The sequence below is a fragment of the Piliocolobus tephrosceles genome, chromosome 6 (assembly GCF_002776525.5).
Source record: "Piliocolobus tephrosceles isolate RC106 chromosome 6, ASM277652v3, whole genome shotgun sequence".
Taxonomy (NCBI): Eukaryota; Metazoa; Chordata; class Mammalia; order Primates; family Cercopithecidae; genus Piliocolobus; species Piliocolobus tephrosceles.
In genome coordinates this window covers 107710055-107726585 of record NC_045439.1, presented here as the reverse complement: position 1 = coordinate 107726585, position 16531 = coordinate 107710055, and the positions used below count along the sequence as shown (strand labels likewise).

Sequence of the window (16531 nt, the reverse complement as noted above, 5' to 3'; positions counted from 1 at the left end):
TCAATTTGACTTTCATTTGAATTATGTCTAAAGCTAATCAACTTAATTAAGCATGAGTCTTCTATTATTGTTTCCAACAAATTCATGTGGCTGTATATATGTGGATTTCTAAGGATGGGACTCTGATTTTTTAAAATATGTATATTTTAACTGTGGGAGTATAACTTGGTACATCTATCTGGGAGACAGTACCATCATTTTTATCAATGACCCTCAAAAAACCTTTACCCCAACAATTCCACTTTTAGGAATTAATTTTATTATTAGGCTGAGGATTTTCCTAAGAATCATTTAAAATTCTTTAGAAGTGTTTAAAATAATAAATAATGTGGAACCTAAATGTCCAAACAATGGGAAATTGGTTAATTAAAAACATACAATACATCCATATAAATATTTACAGTAATTAATGTGATATACAATATCAATGTATTGTTAAATAAGAAAGGTGGGTTACAAAAGTGTGCATATTATGTTTTTGTCACACACATGGAAAAAAGTCACGAAGGCCAGATAGCCAATTTTTTTTTTTTTTTTTTTGAGACAATCTTGTTCTGTCACCCAGGCTGGAGTGCAATGGCGCAATCGTGGCTCACTGCAGCCTCTGCCTCCTGGGTTCAGAAATTTCCTGCCTCTGCCTCCTGAGTAGTTGGGATTACAGGCATGTGCCACCACGCCCAGCTGTATTTTTAGTAGAGACAGGGTTTCACCATGTTGGCCAGGCTGGTCTCGAACTCCTGACCTCAAGTGATCCACCCGCCTCGGCCTCCCAAAGTGCTGGGATTACAGGTGTGAGCCACTGTGCCCAGCCCTGCCAGGTACCCAAATCTTAACAGTGCAAACTATACCATTCTCTTGTGTTCCCACTGCTGGTTTAGGATTTGACTTCCCTGGGTCTCCCAAATCCATAGTACTCCTTCATCTGCTTCCAAGTTTCCAAAATTTTGTTCTTGTTCAATTCACCTTGTCCCTGTTGAATTACCCCCACACCCTATCACTTTAGTGTAGATTTCAGGAAAAAGCAAAAACTAATCAGTATTTTGCTCAACACTCCGTTTTACCTAGCATCCTGTTGCTTTCTATAGGACAAGAGGTGCTCTGAAGAGCTTATCAATTATAAAATACATGAATTTCTACTGAAAATAGTACATGTATGTATATACCTAAGACACACAAACAATATAGCAATATAAAACAAAGGGCTAACTTTGCATCCTAATCATATAAAGAGTTGAATACAGAAACAATAGTGAAAAAACTAAACAGGTAATAAAGGGAAAAGTATATCAAATGGAAGTTGTTTTTAATCAAGAACATAACATGAGAGATGCTGAAACTGAAGTTGTCTTCTGCGGGGCAAACCAATCATCTTTCTAGTTTCTAAGAAGTTCAAAGTGGTTTGGGGAAACTAAAATTTCTTACAACTTTAGTGACTTCTCTAAAGATGAACTGTCCCTGGCAGCTGCTTTAAAACTACATCTGGCTTGCACCCTGGTTTTGGGAGACCTTGACCCTTTAAATATGGATAATGAATATCTCTTCTGGTACTCCTGAAGGTGAACTGTCCAGGTTTGTAATGCTTGACACTCTGATACTTTCAATTAGAAATACTTCATAGGAAAATATTCTCATGCACAAGCTCCTGAAATTTCACAGCTGCCAAGGGCACCAATCCCATCTTTGAGAAATAATAATAATTAGGTCTTACTACAGGGACAAATACAAGGACTTAGGGTCAAGTAGTTTGCTCAGCTTGGACAAATCAGATTTCACTATTCTAAGACTGTGACAAAAACGAAGTACCCAAAGCATAAAGTGTTGAAGACACCTCACAAAACAAGACTGATCAGAGAAAGTTGTCATTTACTTAAATAAATGCTTCCCCAAACCACATGACATTGCCTGACACTACAGGGAATGCTAAATCCAGAAGCAGTTAATAAATTTATCTTATTTCTGATTTTGTTTGTGAACTGGTGTCTGAATTTATAAAACTGGTGAGGGAGAGGGGGAGGGAGAGAGGGAGGAGGGAGAGAGGACGGACTGTAAACAGAATTTAAGCATTCGATTATAAGTAAAAATAACTAATTTATAATTACCCAAATCAATCAATATTGAGTTTCATAAATAACTAAACATAATATACATTTGATACTCCTAAATTAACAAAGTGATTCACAAAGTATTACATATTACTCATTTAACAAGTACAGCTAACCTTGACTGAAAAAAGAATTTGAGGCAGATTACCCCATGCAGGGAACTATTCTGGGCTTACAATTCCTTTTCTAGGTAACACTGAAATGTCAATTCTCTCCACATTTGCTATGAACAGAAAAATGTTGGCTCAAAATTTTAAATAGACTTATCATTAAATCAGGCTTTTTAAAATAAATGCGGTACTTAGCATTAAAAACTTTGAAAAACACATATAAATAAGACCATAAGTTTTCAAAATGACTCACCTCTTCCACCAAGACAAGCACTGAATATTGATTAGAAACAACATAATGCAGTTGAGATTAGTTGGGTGTTAAGAATAAAGATAATCTATACTTTTGCAGGAAGAGACAACTGTAAGAAAACCTGCCTTGTGGGAAGTTTCTTGTGATCGTTCTCACAAGTTCAAAGAGTATAGAACCTTCAAGTTGATTTAATCAAGTCTATTTATTAATGCATTTCAAGTTTCAAAAAACCTTACATCTTTGCACAATACTTTATTTTTTGCAATTTTTAGTAAAAATTTCCAAAGTGAACAAAAAAAGATACTGTATAAAACACAGTGGACATTAAAACTGACAGTAGTATTAGATCTCATTTTTCTTGATCCTTTTATTTTACCACATCTTGTTTCGCAGTGGAAAGAGTTCAGTGCATGTATCTCTTTTCAGAAAACATTTAACTTAGACTCAAAATAAAATAGGGCAGTGTGTGTACCTGCCAAAACCCTACCACAGGATAACATTACAAGCAAAAAATTTACATGTTCCAAAGTCTACCACTCAAGAAGTTACTAAGAACTCTTGCAGAATAAAAGTCACCATTTTAGAAATGCAAACCCACTTCCAACCTTTGCACAGTCCAAAAACAAAGGCATTTAAATGATTTAAAAGCAATTACATACATATCTACCTACTTGTTTGTTTAGAATTATTTATAGTCTATCTGGGGTTTCATGTACAAAATTTGTCTCTAAATCATGTACAAAAAGCTGTATTTTGAAAAAGTCACCACATACTGTACAAGTTTACAAGGAAGAGATCCCATTATTTTCTCTAGCATTTTTGGCCTTGCTGGCTTGTGTCACATTATGAGAATGATTGTGTAAACCTTATACTCTTAAAAAAAAAAAAAAAAGGAAAAAAAAAAACCCAAAACATAGAAATCTTTACAACTTTCTCTAAATTTGCCTCCTATGTAAAGTCAGGAAAATCATAGCTTTACTTCTAATTGAAATGATGTAGTTGGAAAACAGAAGCAATAAATATGTCACAAGCTTCAGTTTTTGTAATGCCCCTTCTATTTCCTGCATAGCAATAAGCCTGTTAATACGTTAAATGTTTTTGCTTTCTCTTTCTTTAAAATGCCAATTATTTACATCTGTTTCAAAAATAAATTTGGAATGGGACATTGTGCTGTTTCACCTTCAACGCTGTTAAAAATTTTAGGAAAAAAAATGTCAGAAGGCCTATCTACAATTTTAACTACTACTTAAGCAAATTACTCATCTTTAGTGGTTACCAATGATCAGTGATGATATGCTGAAAAAACTGTTCAAATATTTTGATAAAGACACAGCTTTTCTTTTCTGTATCAGACAGAAAACATAATTAGCATATTTCAGATATATGAAAAACACAAATAAGTAGGCTACAAATAAAAAGAATCATTTCATTGACATAATTTCTATCAAAGCATGAATAAAATTTCACCTATCAATTGAAAAATGGAATTGAATTAGAAAGTTTAAAAGACCTAAGCAGAAACCAGACATCTACATCATGAACTCTGAAGTAGTATATGCTGCTATGTCCAGTTTGCACAACACTCAACTGTGTTCTTCAGCATAGTCACTTGTGCCCGTAGCAGCCATGTGATAAAGAAAAAAATGAGTATCAAAACCAACTCCATCATAAGAAAAAGGTAAATTGATTTTCATTTCAAAACTGCCTATGTAAAGCATTACAGAATCCTGGACCACTGAATACCACCATTCTCTGTTATCCTGAGTATGTCAATTAAACAGTAATTTTTCATTAAGAGCGGAAAAATTTTATAATACAAAGAAACATCCATATTGCAATTTCTGTTTACAATTGCACACAGAAGTACAGTGTACATAAGAAATACATGTCTGCATATAACAAGGTATGTACATTGGCAAGTGATGTCTCCAATGTTGAGGTGGTCGAGCCTCCTAGCCTTGATTGGCAGTTGAAAAAAATATATGTATTTCAATTTGTGGTAAAAGTTTATTGAGAGCCAAGTTTGCCTGCAAGTGAAGAAAATGCAGCAACGAAGAATAGGGAACACGGGGCACATAATAATATTCTAAGACTTTGTGCCATTAAGTTAAAAATATCTGTTCATAAGAAAATTGGGTTCCTTTTCCACCTCCCACCCCCAAATTGGAATTTTCAGGCTTTAAAATTTAAGTAATTCCACCTGGTCTGAGGACATGATCTCTTGCCATTTTTTCTTCAACTGTTACTTGTGAGGGTTTAGTTTGGAGATGATGACTTAACAGGTTTCTCTTTGGAGTGAAGTTTTCCCATTGTAGGCACTAGGAAGAACCAAGGCAAAAGCTGCAGTTAGCGTCTCATGTGTCCCATTTGGTAACTCTCTCGGGGCCGCTGACGCTGGGGTTGCTGAACGGGCTGTGGAGGTCTCCTCCTCTTTAAAGTGCCTGTGAGCCACAAACAAAAGCAAAACAGATTTATCAATCATGAGCTTTTCAGTCTTTAAAAGCAAAGCTGCTGTTTCAATAAGAAAGGTTTTAGTTCAGTGCTGCCAATAATATGGGCCACCAATGTAATTTAAAATCTTCTGATAGCAGTAATAAAAAAGGTTTAAAAGGTGAAATAATTTTAAAAATATTTTTTATTTTATTTAAATTAACATAGCCAAAGTGTTATTTCAATATGTAATCAATATAAAAAATTACTAACAAAATATTTCATTTTCTATACTAAATCTTCAAACTCTGGCATGTATTTTAATTAAAACAGCACATTTCAATGGAAACTAGCTACATTTCAGTGCTCAACAGCCAGAAGTATTAGATTAATCTAGATTAATATCACAGATTCTGTAGATGGAATCCATATGAGGGAATTACTAACTGTCTTTGAGCAAACACCTTAACCTGAGACTCAGATGCCTACACTGTAAAACAGGGATGATAATTAATGTATACAGCCTGTTGTAAAGATTATATAATTCATATAAAAATGTTTAACACTTTTTGTGAGGGTTCAATAAATGACAGCTAGTTTTCTAAGCTTTTAAAGGTGCTATTTATTTAAAATGAAATTAATATACACATAAAATGTTTCACTGAATGAGACAATTGGTAACAGTATCTAAAAAGTGTCATGTGGCCCTTTGAACTTCCTTAAATACTAAGGTAAGTTCCAGAGTGCTAACTAACATTGTGAATTTAAGAAAAGCAATGACATAAAAATCAAATTTTCTCTAATTCTCACTAAGATACTGTCCTAGCATGACTATTGGCCATCTTGCCCCAGACAGGTAAATGCAGGTGAACAACTGAGGGAAAACAGGGAAAAAGCATAAGAAATCTAGTTTTGAACTACTTTGTGTAAGGTAGTGGATGTGCCTGAGGCAAGACATTTTGTAAGAAGTCTGAGAGCAGCAGGAGAGGGAACTGCTGTCATTTAGCTCTGGTTCTCCCCTGCCGCTGCTCTGAGACAATGTCTGTCCCCACACCTGTAGAGAATAGCTACGAATACCTTGGAGAGGGGGAGGGATAAACAGAGGGGACTAAACAATACGAAAGGTTTATTTCCTATCCTTTTCTCCTTCCAATGCCCACAGCTCATCTAAAGAGGGTCCTTCCTCATGCTATGTCTCCCTGAGAGGAAAAAGGTGGAGACCAGGACTAAAGAGTTGTTTTCAGGAATGGAGAATACTTGACTATGCTTATTTGGTGAATGAATCCTCTACTCTAAGACTTTCCCACAGACTGGGATCTGTATTTCCCCATAAGCATCACCCTGGGGGAAAATAAGCTTATGTGCCAGAAAATATTTCAAGAGCACAAACAGTAAAAACAGTAAGAGAGCTGGGCGCAGTGCACGTGCCCGTAGTCCCAGCTACTTAGGAGGCTCAGGTGGGGAGGATTGCTTGAGCTCTGGATTAAGTCCAGCCTGGGCAACATAGTGAAAGAAAGAAAAAGAAGGAAGTGAAGGCGGGAGGAAGGGAAGATGGAAGGGAAGGAAGGACAACAATATGAGAAGCACAACTATTAGAATAGAAAGATCAATAATTTTAAAGTAGTTTACCATAATCACGACAAGATGTTAGAATATATATATATGTATATAACCAAGAAAACAAATACCAAGCAAAATTTAAAATTTCTAGTTCTAAATATTCAGACATTCAGATAAATCAGCATTAACTTAGCAGTCACTGCCCAGACTGGATTGACAAAAAGCACACAAATATCAACTAAATCATTCATCCAATAATCCCATTCTTAAGGAGAAAGTACTATAACATTAGTTACTAAAGACTCATTTATAATTCAACTCTACCTGCTAAACAATTCTGAGTTACATAAACATGTATCTTGCTCAAATATTCTTACCTGGAAGTGGTTTAGGAGGAGGCAACTTTGGATTACTACTTGGAGTGTGAACACTGCATATCTTAATAAATCCAGCCATTAGCATGATCAGAGCAATTCCCATAAGTAACACTGCCCACCAATGAGCCTAGAAATAAACACATTTTTCCAATGAAAAAAAAAATCTACAAAATATTTTAGAATACCTTTTACAGTATATAAAAGAATAGAACACAGTATAATTGTAATTTTTAAAGAACATTTGTTTAGGAGTTGTATACACGTTAGATATTTGCACATGTATATTGTTTAAATATTTAAAAAAAGTTTAAAGGAGAAAATGGAAATCACCCATAATTTCATCTCATAGAGGAAACTGCTCAATCTGATTTTTTTCAGTCTCTTTTCTACATATAACGACATTTGTCATACACATGAACACAAATACAAAACTGGGGTCATCTTGCATACAGTTATACTGTATTTTCCCATGTTATTAAATATTTTCTGGTTTATATTTCCTTTGTGTTTTCCCCTTACTCTTTTTTTCTCCTTCAAATGGGTAATGTGACAATGCCCTAACAAGGTTTGAGGGAGGCATATCTTACATAAGAGTGTGTAAACCCAATCATCACACTTACGAACTACAAAAGGATCTCCTCTTACTCTTATAGACTATGTTTTGTTTGCGTTTATACTTTCCATGGCTTAGAAAGCATGTAACTTGCTTTAAATTCTAGTAGTGAATAGATTTTAAAATTACTCTTTAACCTATATTGCTTTCTAATTATCAAAGTTAAGACTGGAATTCTATCTCTTTTGAGACACCCTTTTCCTCTTCTATTTCATTTGGAATCCGAGACTCGGACTAGTTATGAAATCACTTTTTATATACATTAGTTTTCATTATATTATATATAATATCTTTATTTTATTCATTAGTTTATAGATTAACTATCTTTAATTTTAAATATGAAAAGTGGAAGAAAAGGCCGGGCGCGGTGACTCAAGCCTGTAATCCCAGCACTTTGGGAGGCCGAGACGGGCGGATCACGAGGTCAGGAGATCGAGACCATCCTGGCTAACACTGTGAAACCCCGTCTCTACTAAAAAAAAATACAAAAAACTAGCCAGGCGAGGTGGCCGGTGCCTGTAGTCCCAGCTACTCGGGAGGCTGAGACAGCAGAATGGCATAAACCCGGGAGGCGGAGCTTGCAGTGAGCTGAGATCCGGCCACTGCACTCCAGCCTGGATGACAGAGCGAGACTCCGTCTCAAAAAAAAAAAGAAAGAAAAAGAAAAGTGAAGTGGAAGAAGATATGTATTTTAGCAGCAGGCAAAGTTCATCCAGTCTTAGAAGAAACCAAAACTTCACTTTTAAACTGAACTATATTAAACAAATCAATTAGCCAAACAGAAAAACCTTCAAAAATTATTGATAAATTTATAGGAAAATTAATGTGTCTAGTCTCAAATTGTATTTTGCAATTCCAAATATTCAAACTTTGTTTTAAGACCACATGTACTAATAAACATCATACAAAATATTTACAACTTTAAAACTGAACCTTTACATTTACTTAACACAGATCATTGTAACACATACATAGTTACTACTGATTGTTTCTAGCAAAACTCCCACTTAAGATTTTCTATGACTTAGGAACTTAAACTGGGTACCACTTCTACACTGTTTACTTTTTCCAGCAGTCTTTACGTAATTAAAGTAATACTAATGCTAATTTTAGCATTAATGAGAGAAATGCTAAAATTAAAAGGCATGTTGTGGCAAAATATCCCAAGCCACTTTTTCTGTGTGTACGTAAAGCCTTTCCTACTTTATAAAAATTTGTTTTATTTTGAACTCAAACTTAAAGAAAAGCTGCAAGTACAATTCAAAAACCTTTTAAAAACCTGAGGCCGGGCATGGTGGCTCCCAGCACTATGGGAGGCTGGGGCGGGTGGATCACCTAAGGTCAGGAGTTCGAGACCAGCCGGGCCAACATGGTGAAACCTGGTCTCTACTAAAAATACAAAAATTAGCCGGGCATGATGGCAGGTGCCTGTAATCCCAGCTACTCAGGAAGCTGAGCGGGGAGAATCGCTTGAACCCGGAAGGCAGAGGTTGCAGTGAGCCGAGATTGCGCCACTGCACTCCAGCCTGGGCCACAGAATGAGACTCCACCTCAAACAAACAAAAACAAAAAAAAAAAAACCTTTTAAAAATCTGGAAGCACCTCAGAGTAAGTTGCTAGCACCATGCTGTTACTCCTGAACATTTTAGCATATAATTTCTACAACATAAGGGCGGTTTCCTAGATAACAAGACGATTACCAAAATCAGGAAATCAGGGCTGATATATTACTAACATTTAATCCTCAGACCCCATTCAGGTTTTGCCATTTGTCCCAATACCATCCAGTTCAGAATCGTGTGCTATATTTAGCCACCATGTTTCTTTACTCTCCTTTGATTTGGAAATATTCCAGTCTTTCCTTGTTTTTTATGACCTTGATACTTTTGAAGATTACAGGGCAGTTATTTTGTATGGGAATGTCCTTCAATTTGGGTTTCTCTGGTGTTTCTTTGTGATCAAATTCAGGTCACACATCTTTGGTAAGAATATCACAGATGCTGTGTTCTCGCTGCATCCTATCAGGTAGCACTGGATTAAGGTGTTATCTGCCAATTTTTACCATGATTCTTGTTTCTCTTTTGTAGACAATGAATATTTTGTAGGGACGTAATTTGGAAGTATGTAAATACCCTGTTCTTCTTCAAACTTTCAATGTATTCATTTATTTATTCCCTCATGGTTTCCTATTTTATATACATATAATCAGTTACTGACATTATTGTGTTTTTTGAACATGTCCTCATCATTCTTTGAGCCCTTTCTTACTTTCTGGCCCAATAAGAAGTTCCAGATTTATCTTGTTCTTTCCCTACTCCAGCCTTGGAATCTGCCATTTCTACAAAAAGCCCTGGTTTCTTTTAGTCCTACCCCTCCTATGTAGACACCTTCCTCATCCTACTTGCACTCTTGACATCCCATGCCAGTCATTCCTCCACAGGGGTGCACTGCTCACTCAACTTGGGCTCTGAAACCCCATACTGGTAGTCTTCCCCATCCCACACCTTCCGAAACTGGTCAGGTTCCAACACTCTGCTCTGTGCCACTGCAGCTCCCCAAGTTTGGCGTGGATGCCTACCTTGCTTGGGCTCACCTAATGGCTTTAGGAATTAACTGCTTCAACAAAAGGAGAGGGAACAAAAAAGGGAAAGAGATATATACATCCATACATATACACGCGCACACACACACACCTATATATTCAATTTTAAAATCAAACTTGGAATTATTTACACTTGAGTGTCATTTCTCAGTCTTGTTTAATTCTCAGATTAGATTTCTGTACAGAAGAGTCCCACAAACACCTTCCCTTCTCTTTATTTTCATGTTTATTGTTCAGTCTGTAAAAACTGTATCATGGTTGTCCCTCACATTGCTTGTTACTGCAGGGACTGCAAACTAAAAAGCTTACATGGCAGGTAAGGTGGAATGCAATTCAACCTTAATGCTTAAAGATCTGATTTTTCAAGAGAAGCAATATATCGGAATTTTTATTTAAAATCTATTTTTAAGTGCTGGCAAACTTGTGAGAAATTTCTTAAAACAATGTGTAGACTATAAAAAACATGCTGACAGGGCTGAATCTGCCTTGGAAATTAAAACTTTACAATCTACTTTTTAAAAGCTACTTCTTGAGACTGCCAGATTTTTTTTTTTAATTTTATTTTGTTTTCTATAAAAATCATGTTCAGAGTTCTGCTCTCCTTGTTAGTCTTTAGGATGATGTTCCCATTCCTTTATTATATAGATATTCCATAGACTCCTACTGTTTTTTGTTTTTATTCATCCCCAAATAACAGACCTGCTACTTATCGTAAGACAGGGTAGAAGGCCACTCTCAGTCTGTCACAACAGTATGGGACCATTTTGAGTAATGCAGTTTAGCATCTCTGGCCCCCATCCATCAAATGCCTGTAGAGCCCCTTCAGTTACTCTGACAACAACCATACATTTCCAAACACCTGCTGGGGAAGTAGCAACACCTCTAATGTGAGCCAATCCATGAGTGCAAAAGCTTAAGAGTTTTCCTACTAGCTTTCTCAGGTTGGGTAAAGGAGATACAGATCTATTCCTAAAGTCATTATCACCTTGAATATACTTCCTTCATCTTTACTTTCATTTTTATGAAAATATGGCCATCAGTGTTATGGCTACCTAAAATATGGAACTGACCATGTTACTCCTTTGTGTCAAACCCTTCTCTGAATGCTTCCCACCAAAGATTTCCAAGACAGACCATTATGTAGGAGAGAGGAAAAACAGCAAAAGCAAAAACTTGAGCACATGATAAAGTACAGCAAAGTGTATATGATTCCACCTTTTTAAAAAGTATATATCCTTAGAGTAGTATAGACAGTTTCAGAGAATACACAAGAAATCCATCCTGAAAAGACGGGGGGTCCGGGGGAAAAGGCCTACTTTTGAATGTAGTATTACTTTGTCAATTAAAGAAAGAATAATCAAACTTTTCAAAAGAAAAAAAGTAGAAAAAAATGTTTGTTTTGCAAAATTCATACTTCTGTGACTTTTTCACAGGCTCTATCCCCATAAAATATTTCTGTACTCTCTACTTCTACTAATTCTTAAGAACTTAGCTTGGCCAGGCATGGTGGCTCACGTCTGTAATCCTAGCACTGTGGGAAGCTGGGGCGGGTGGATCACCAGAGGTCAGGTGTTCAAGACCAGCCTGGCCAACATAGTGAAACTCCATCTGTACTAAAATACAAAAATTAGCCAAGCATGATGGCAGGTGTCTGTAATAACAGCTACCTGGGAGGCTGAGACAGGAGAACCGCTTGAACCTGGGAGATGGTGGTTGCAGTGAGCTGAGATTACGCCACTGCACTCCAGCCTAGGCGGCTGAGTGAGACTCCATTTCAAAAATAAAAATAAAAAAAGAACTTAGTTCTGGCGTTACCACCTTAAAGGCTTTTCCTAATAGGTTCTCCTAGTTCTGTGAAAACAGCATACAGACTGAAGATACGTTTCTCTGGCCTGTGTTCTCTATCCCAAACTGACCTGTGAGCTCCCTGGACTTATATCCTATTACCTCAGTACCGAGCCAACAAACACAATACCTGTTGAACTACTTATTACAAGTAAGTCAGTATTTAAAAACTGACCTTGAAACATATCTAACAGCTCATTTATTATTTCTAGATTGCCTACACATACAAATAATGTGACAAGGCCGTTACAACAGAGATAGGACAGTAAAACTGGTTTGGATATATTTAATGATAGTCTTTTTAGTACCTACCCACTCTTCTTTTTTTGTTTTGTTTTGTTTTTTCTTTTAAAAGACAGGGTCTTGCTCTGTCGCCCAGGCTGGAATGCAATGGTGCAATCATGGCTCACTGCAGCCTTGCCCTCCTGGGCTGTAGTGATCCTCCTGAGTAGCTGGGACTACAAGGTACATGCTGCCACACCCTGCGAATTCATTTATTGATTTATTTGCGTACACAGGGTCGTGCTAGGTTGTCCAGGTCGGTCTTCAACTGCTGGTCTCCAGCAATTCTCCCTCCTCAACCTCCCAAAGTGCTAAGATTAAAGGTATAAGCTACCGTACCTGGCCTACAGATTTAAATAAAGCACCATACAAGTATATACTACGGCAGTAAGAGAGGCAGACTGGAGACAGAAAGCCCAGATTTAATAGAGGTTAAAACTGTAGAAAACAAAGGTAAAAAGAACCTAGTCCCAATTCAGATCAACAGATATATAATAAAATATGGCACTCAAGCCCTTGAGAACTTCCAGTTCCTTCTAGCACAGTATCCCTGGCTTTCTTCTAAATTTTTTCAGGTAACTATGTATCACAAGCCCAATGCTCGAGATGTTTTAGTGGCAATAATAGTAGCTTTTGTGAATTTAGCGTGTGGGGAAATGGAATATGGCAACAGACAGAATATAGCAAGAAAAACTAAACAAAACAATAGTGCATCTGAAAATATTAGTAAGTACGGCCACCTTTGATAGTTTTTCTTTTTAAAAGAGAATGAGTTAAATGCTAAATTGCATGCTATCTCCTTTAAACATACTATAAAATCAAGGAAAGGAATACTAACTAGGCTAGTAAATGTAAAATATGCATTCTCTCAAAAGAAAAGATCACAAATTGCCCACCTATTAGTCTGAATGAAAGGGGAGCTGTCATTCATTCAATGAACATTTACTGAATGTAAACTGAGTGCCAGGGTCTTATATCTCAGAGACAAGGGTGTTAAGCAAAACGTTAGGGACAAAGAGAAGACATCCAACCGTTTTTCAAAAACTCAAGAAGTTTTTCAACTCAGAAAATAATTCTACATAAGAAACAGAGAGACGATGTTTAATACAGGCACTTAAACATAGCCAATAATAAAGTAAAAAGTCAAAATTAAATAGTCTAATTTATTATGTATTAATTATAATAGTATTTAATATGATAATCTAAATATAAACAAAAAGAAAAAGAACCTGTATGGTAACAAAACGATAAAGCAAGTATCATCTAAAAAAAGTGCATGAGCGAGGACAGGGAACACATGTAGTCAAGTCTCTTCAGACATAAGATAATCTACTGTTCTTAAAGACCTCCAGAAAGTCAACCATATAATCCTTTCAATGAATACTCCAGTGTTGAACAATGCTCACTCTCAGCAAATGCATTCTTGAGTTTCCATGGGTCACAAGACCATGTGGGGCCCACAGTTCCTTCTCATGATACTGATTATGTCATCCCTATAGGGGCAGTCTGGACTTTGACCATATACTCCTCCTATCCTTCAAACTCCCACCACCACCACTAGCAGCAGCAGCAATAGCAATCTGCCAAGCAGAAAGCAACTTGCTACTAAACTTTTGGTTACTTCAAGCTCAGCCTGGGCAAGTAAGATAAAATCTCACTAACAGGAACCAGAAAGCATTCCAGTTTCAAAGTTAATATGCACAATTTTTACTCTTTTCCATATAAATTATTACATTTGAGAAATCTGCTTCACTCATCTAGCAGATGTATACTGTGTCCTCACTCTATGCTAAAAACCCTCCAATAATATTATATCTTTGTTGTTAAAGTTTCATAAGTGCTATGCTATCTATGTGGCCTGTTCCACAAAGTGAAAACCACCTTTTATTTTCAACATATCAGGATGACAAAATAGAAAATTTCTGTTACAAGTCTTTTTAAAAAGGAGTCCTCATATCGCAGAGACCGAAAAAAATGGCAGACAAACTATTAGCATGCACCCTCAACCACTGACTCAGTGGGTCTGGAATAGAACCTGAGAATTTGCCTTTCTATGAAGTTCCCAGGGGATGCTGATGCTACTTCTCAGGCCTACACTTTGAGATCATCGCTCTCGATCAGGAGTTGGCAAATATTTCCCATAAAAGCCCAGATAAACATTTTAGGTTTGGTGGGGTCATAGAGTCACTGTTGCAGCCACTCAAAGTGCCAAAGCAGCCACAGACAATGTGTAAACAAATGGGTGTGGCCATGTTCAAATAAAATGTTATTTAACAATACAGAAATCTGAATTTCATATGATTTTTAAAAGACTGTTATTTTGATAATTAAAAATTTTTTTTTCAATCATTTAAAAATGTAAAAACCGTTCTTAGCTTCTAAGCCACACAGAAAGAGGCATGGGCTGGATTTGGCCCATGGGCCATAGTTTGCCAGCCCCCGTTCTAGATGAGTGGTTCTTAACCCTGGCTCTTCATAAGAATTAACTGGAGAGTTTTAAAAGACCCAGATACTTAAACCCAAGAGATTCTGATTTAATTAGTCCAAACCCCAGGGTGATTCTGGTATACAACCAGGATTGAGAACTACAGCTATTAATCAATATTTTCCCAAATGACATCTAAGGATATTTACGACTTCGTCTTTTCACGATAAAAGGTTCTAGGGTTAGGTAAGTTTGGAAAATGAAGTTTAAAATATGTATTTATTGCAGGACTTCTCATAATCTTCTCACGAATCTCCAAGAAAGGTCTATAGTATGGAGCAGTGTTTTCCAGATTCATTTGACCACTGAAGCCCTAGCACATCTAATGGGACTAGTGTTCTGTTAAGCATTTGGGAAACAGTGCTCTAAATCTTTCATTCGTAAAGAATACCAGACACTTAATACTTAGATGCATAAAATTATAGCAAAATATGCAGTGGAAATTAATTTTAAAATGAGAAGGTGTTTGACTCTTGAAAAACTAGCAATAAAAAAATACAAACTCCTGATAAATCCAAACAAATTAAAAAGAAAAAGCCACAAAATTATCAGGCAATGATTTTTAAAAGGAGGGGAAACACAACAATAAATTTGAAAACTAAAAGTCAAGGTAAGAGGTGGTTTTCTACCATGTCAAACCTAACATGAAAGATACAGAAAATCAGAACACATCAACTATAGAAAAAACTCGAAATGAATTACCACTGCCCTCAATCCTTAATTAAAGAAAAGGAGATGCCGAAATAAGGCATCAACAGATTCACTGATGAATGCTCTTAAACGTTTCAAGAATTAGATGACTCTTTGATAAATCCAAAGGATGTTTATCATTTTCTCCTGTCCAGATACACAGTAGGCACTCAGCAAATACAGTAAATGTATTTGGAAAAATCAAAACACAGTTGTCAACACAGAAAAGAAAGTATCGTTTCCATGGTATCAGTAGCAGCAGTCAATAACCCATGCACTGAAGTTCTAAATTGTTAAAGTTTCTTCTTACTCTACCCTGCATGAGGAGAGAAGCTGCCATAGTGTACCACAGAAAGAAGACAAAAGGCCACCAGGTACCACTGGAAAGGAAAGTAGTGAAACTAACCCCTCACTTCTTTCACAGCTTCTTACACCACAGCATCCTGATAATCTGTATTACTAACTGCAAGGGCACTTCGCTAACATGATAAACCCTGGTATGCAAGTAAACTATACACATAAGCAAATGAGACAAGTAACTTGCAAAGAAGCGGATGTTTATTATCTTACTGCTTGATGTGGTTAATGCCCACAAATGCACCAACAGCCTAGCGGTACTCTTCACACATTATGAGCATGCTATTCAAAAGATTGGCATATGACTGTCAACGATGATATAAAATAAAGGTATGTTCTACCCTACATACACTTAAAGTCAATGTCTATAAACTCGTGAAAGTGTCTGATTAATTAGTTTCAGAGCACAAGAAAAGATTTCATGTTGCCAATTCATTGTGAAACATTTCATTAATCCTCACATCTAAAATATGAGGAGAAAAGGTCTTAAAAATGCTTAGAAGATCATGTCTATTAAATATTTTTAAAGTGAAAATAAATGAGCATTTGAAATTCTAAATAATATAATGAGTCAGAATTAGAGCTAACAGAGAAAAGTGAAAAAATACTATGTTTAGATGATATGATTTAGTACCCCAAAAATCCAAAGTATCTAGCACAATATATACTCAGTAGAACGTAATTCTGAGATCCTCTTTCCTTTTCTGCATACACTGTCCTCTATAGTAGACAAGTATGCCAAATTTCAACTTTTCTTATTAGAGATAATCAGAAGAAGAAAAAAAAAAGCTGAGTTGAAAATAAAGAAAGGCCAAGAAAGGTAAG

The 16531-nt window shown here is 36.2% G+C and overlaps 1 protein-coding gene and 1 non-coding gene across 2 annotated transcripts in view; both read right to left on the bottom strand.

Moving 5' to 3' along the window:
• Window positions 1-2648: 2648 nt before the first annotated feature.
• ADAM10 (ADAM metallopeptidase domain 10) overlaps window positions 2649-16531 on the bottom strand; it is a 146351-nt gene continuing 132468 nt past the window's right edge. Inside the window, exons 11-12 of the mRNA XM_023228644.1 lie at window positions 6833-6959; window positions 2649-4906 (exon numbers count right to left, since the gene is read on the bottom strand). Of these exons, the coding sequence (XP_023084412.1) occupies window positions 4812-4906; window positions 6833-6959 (222 nt within the window). The 3' untranslated portion in view covers window positions 2649-4811. The remainder of the gene's footprint in view (window positions 4907-6832; window positions 6960-16531) is intronic.
• On the bottom strand, window positions 7364-7467 carry LOC111553719. The gene has a single exon (XR_002735041.1). It is a non-coding gene; the product is annotated as a small nucleolar RNA U13 (small nucleolar RNA).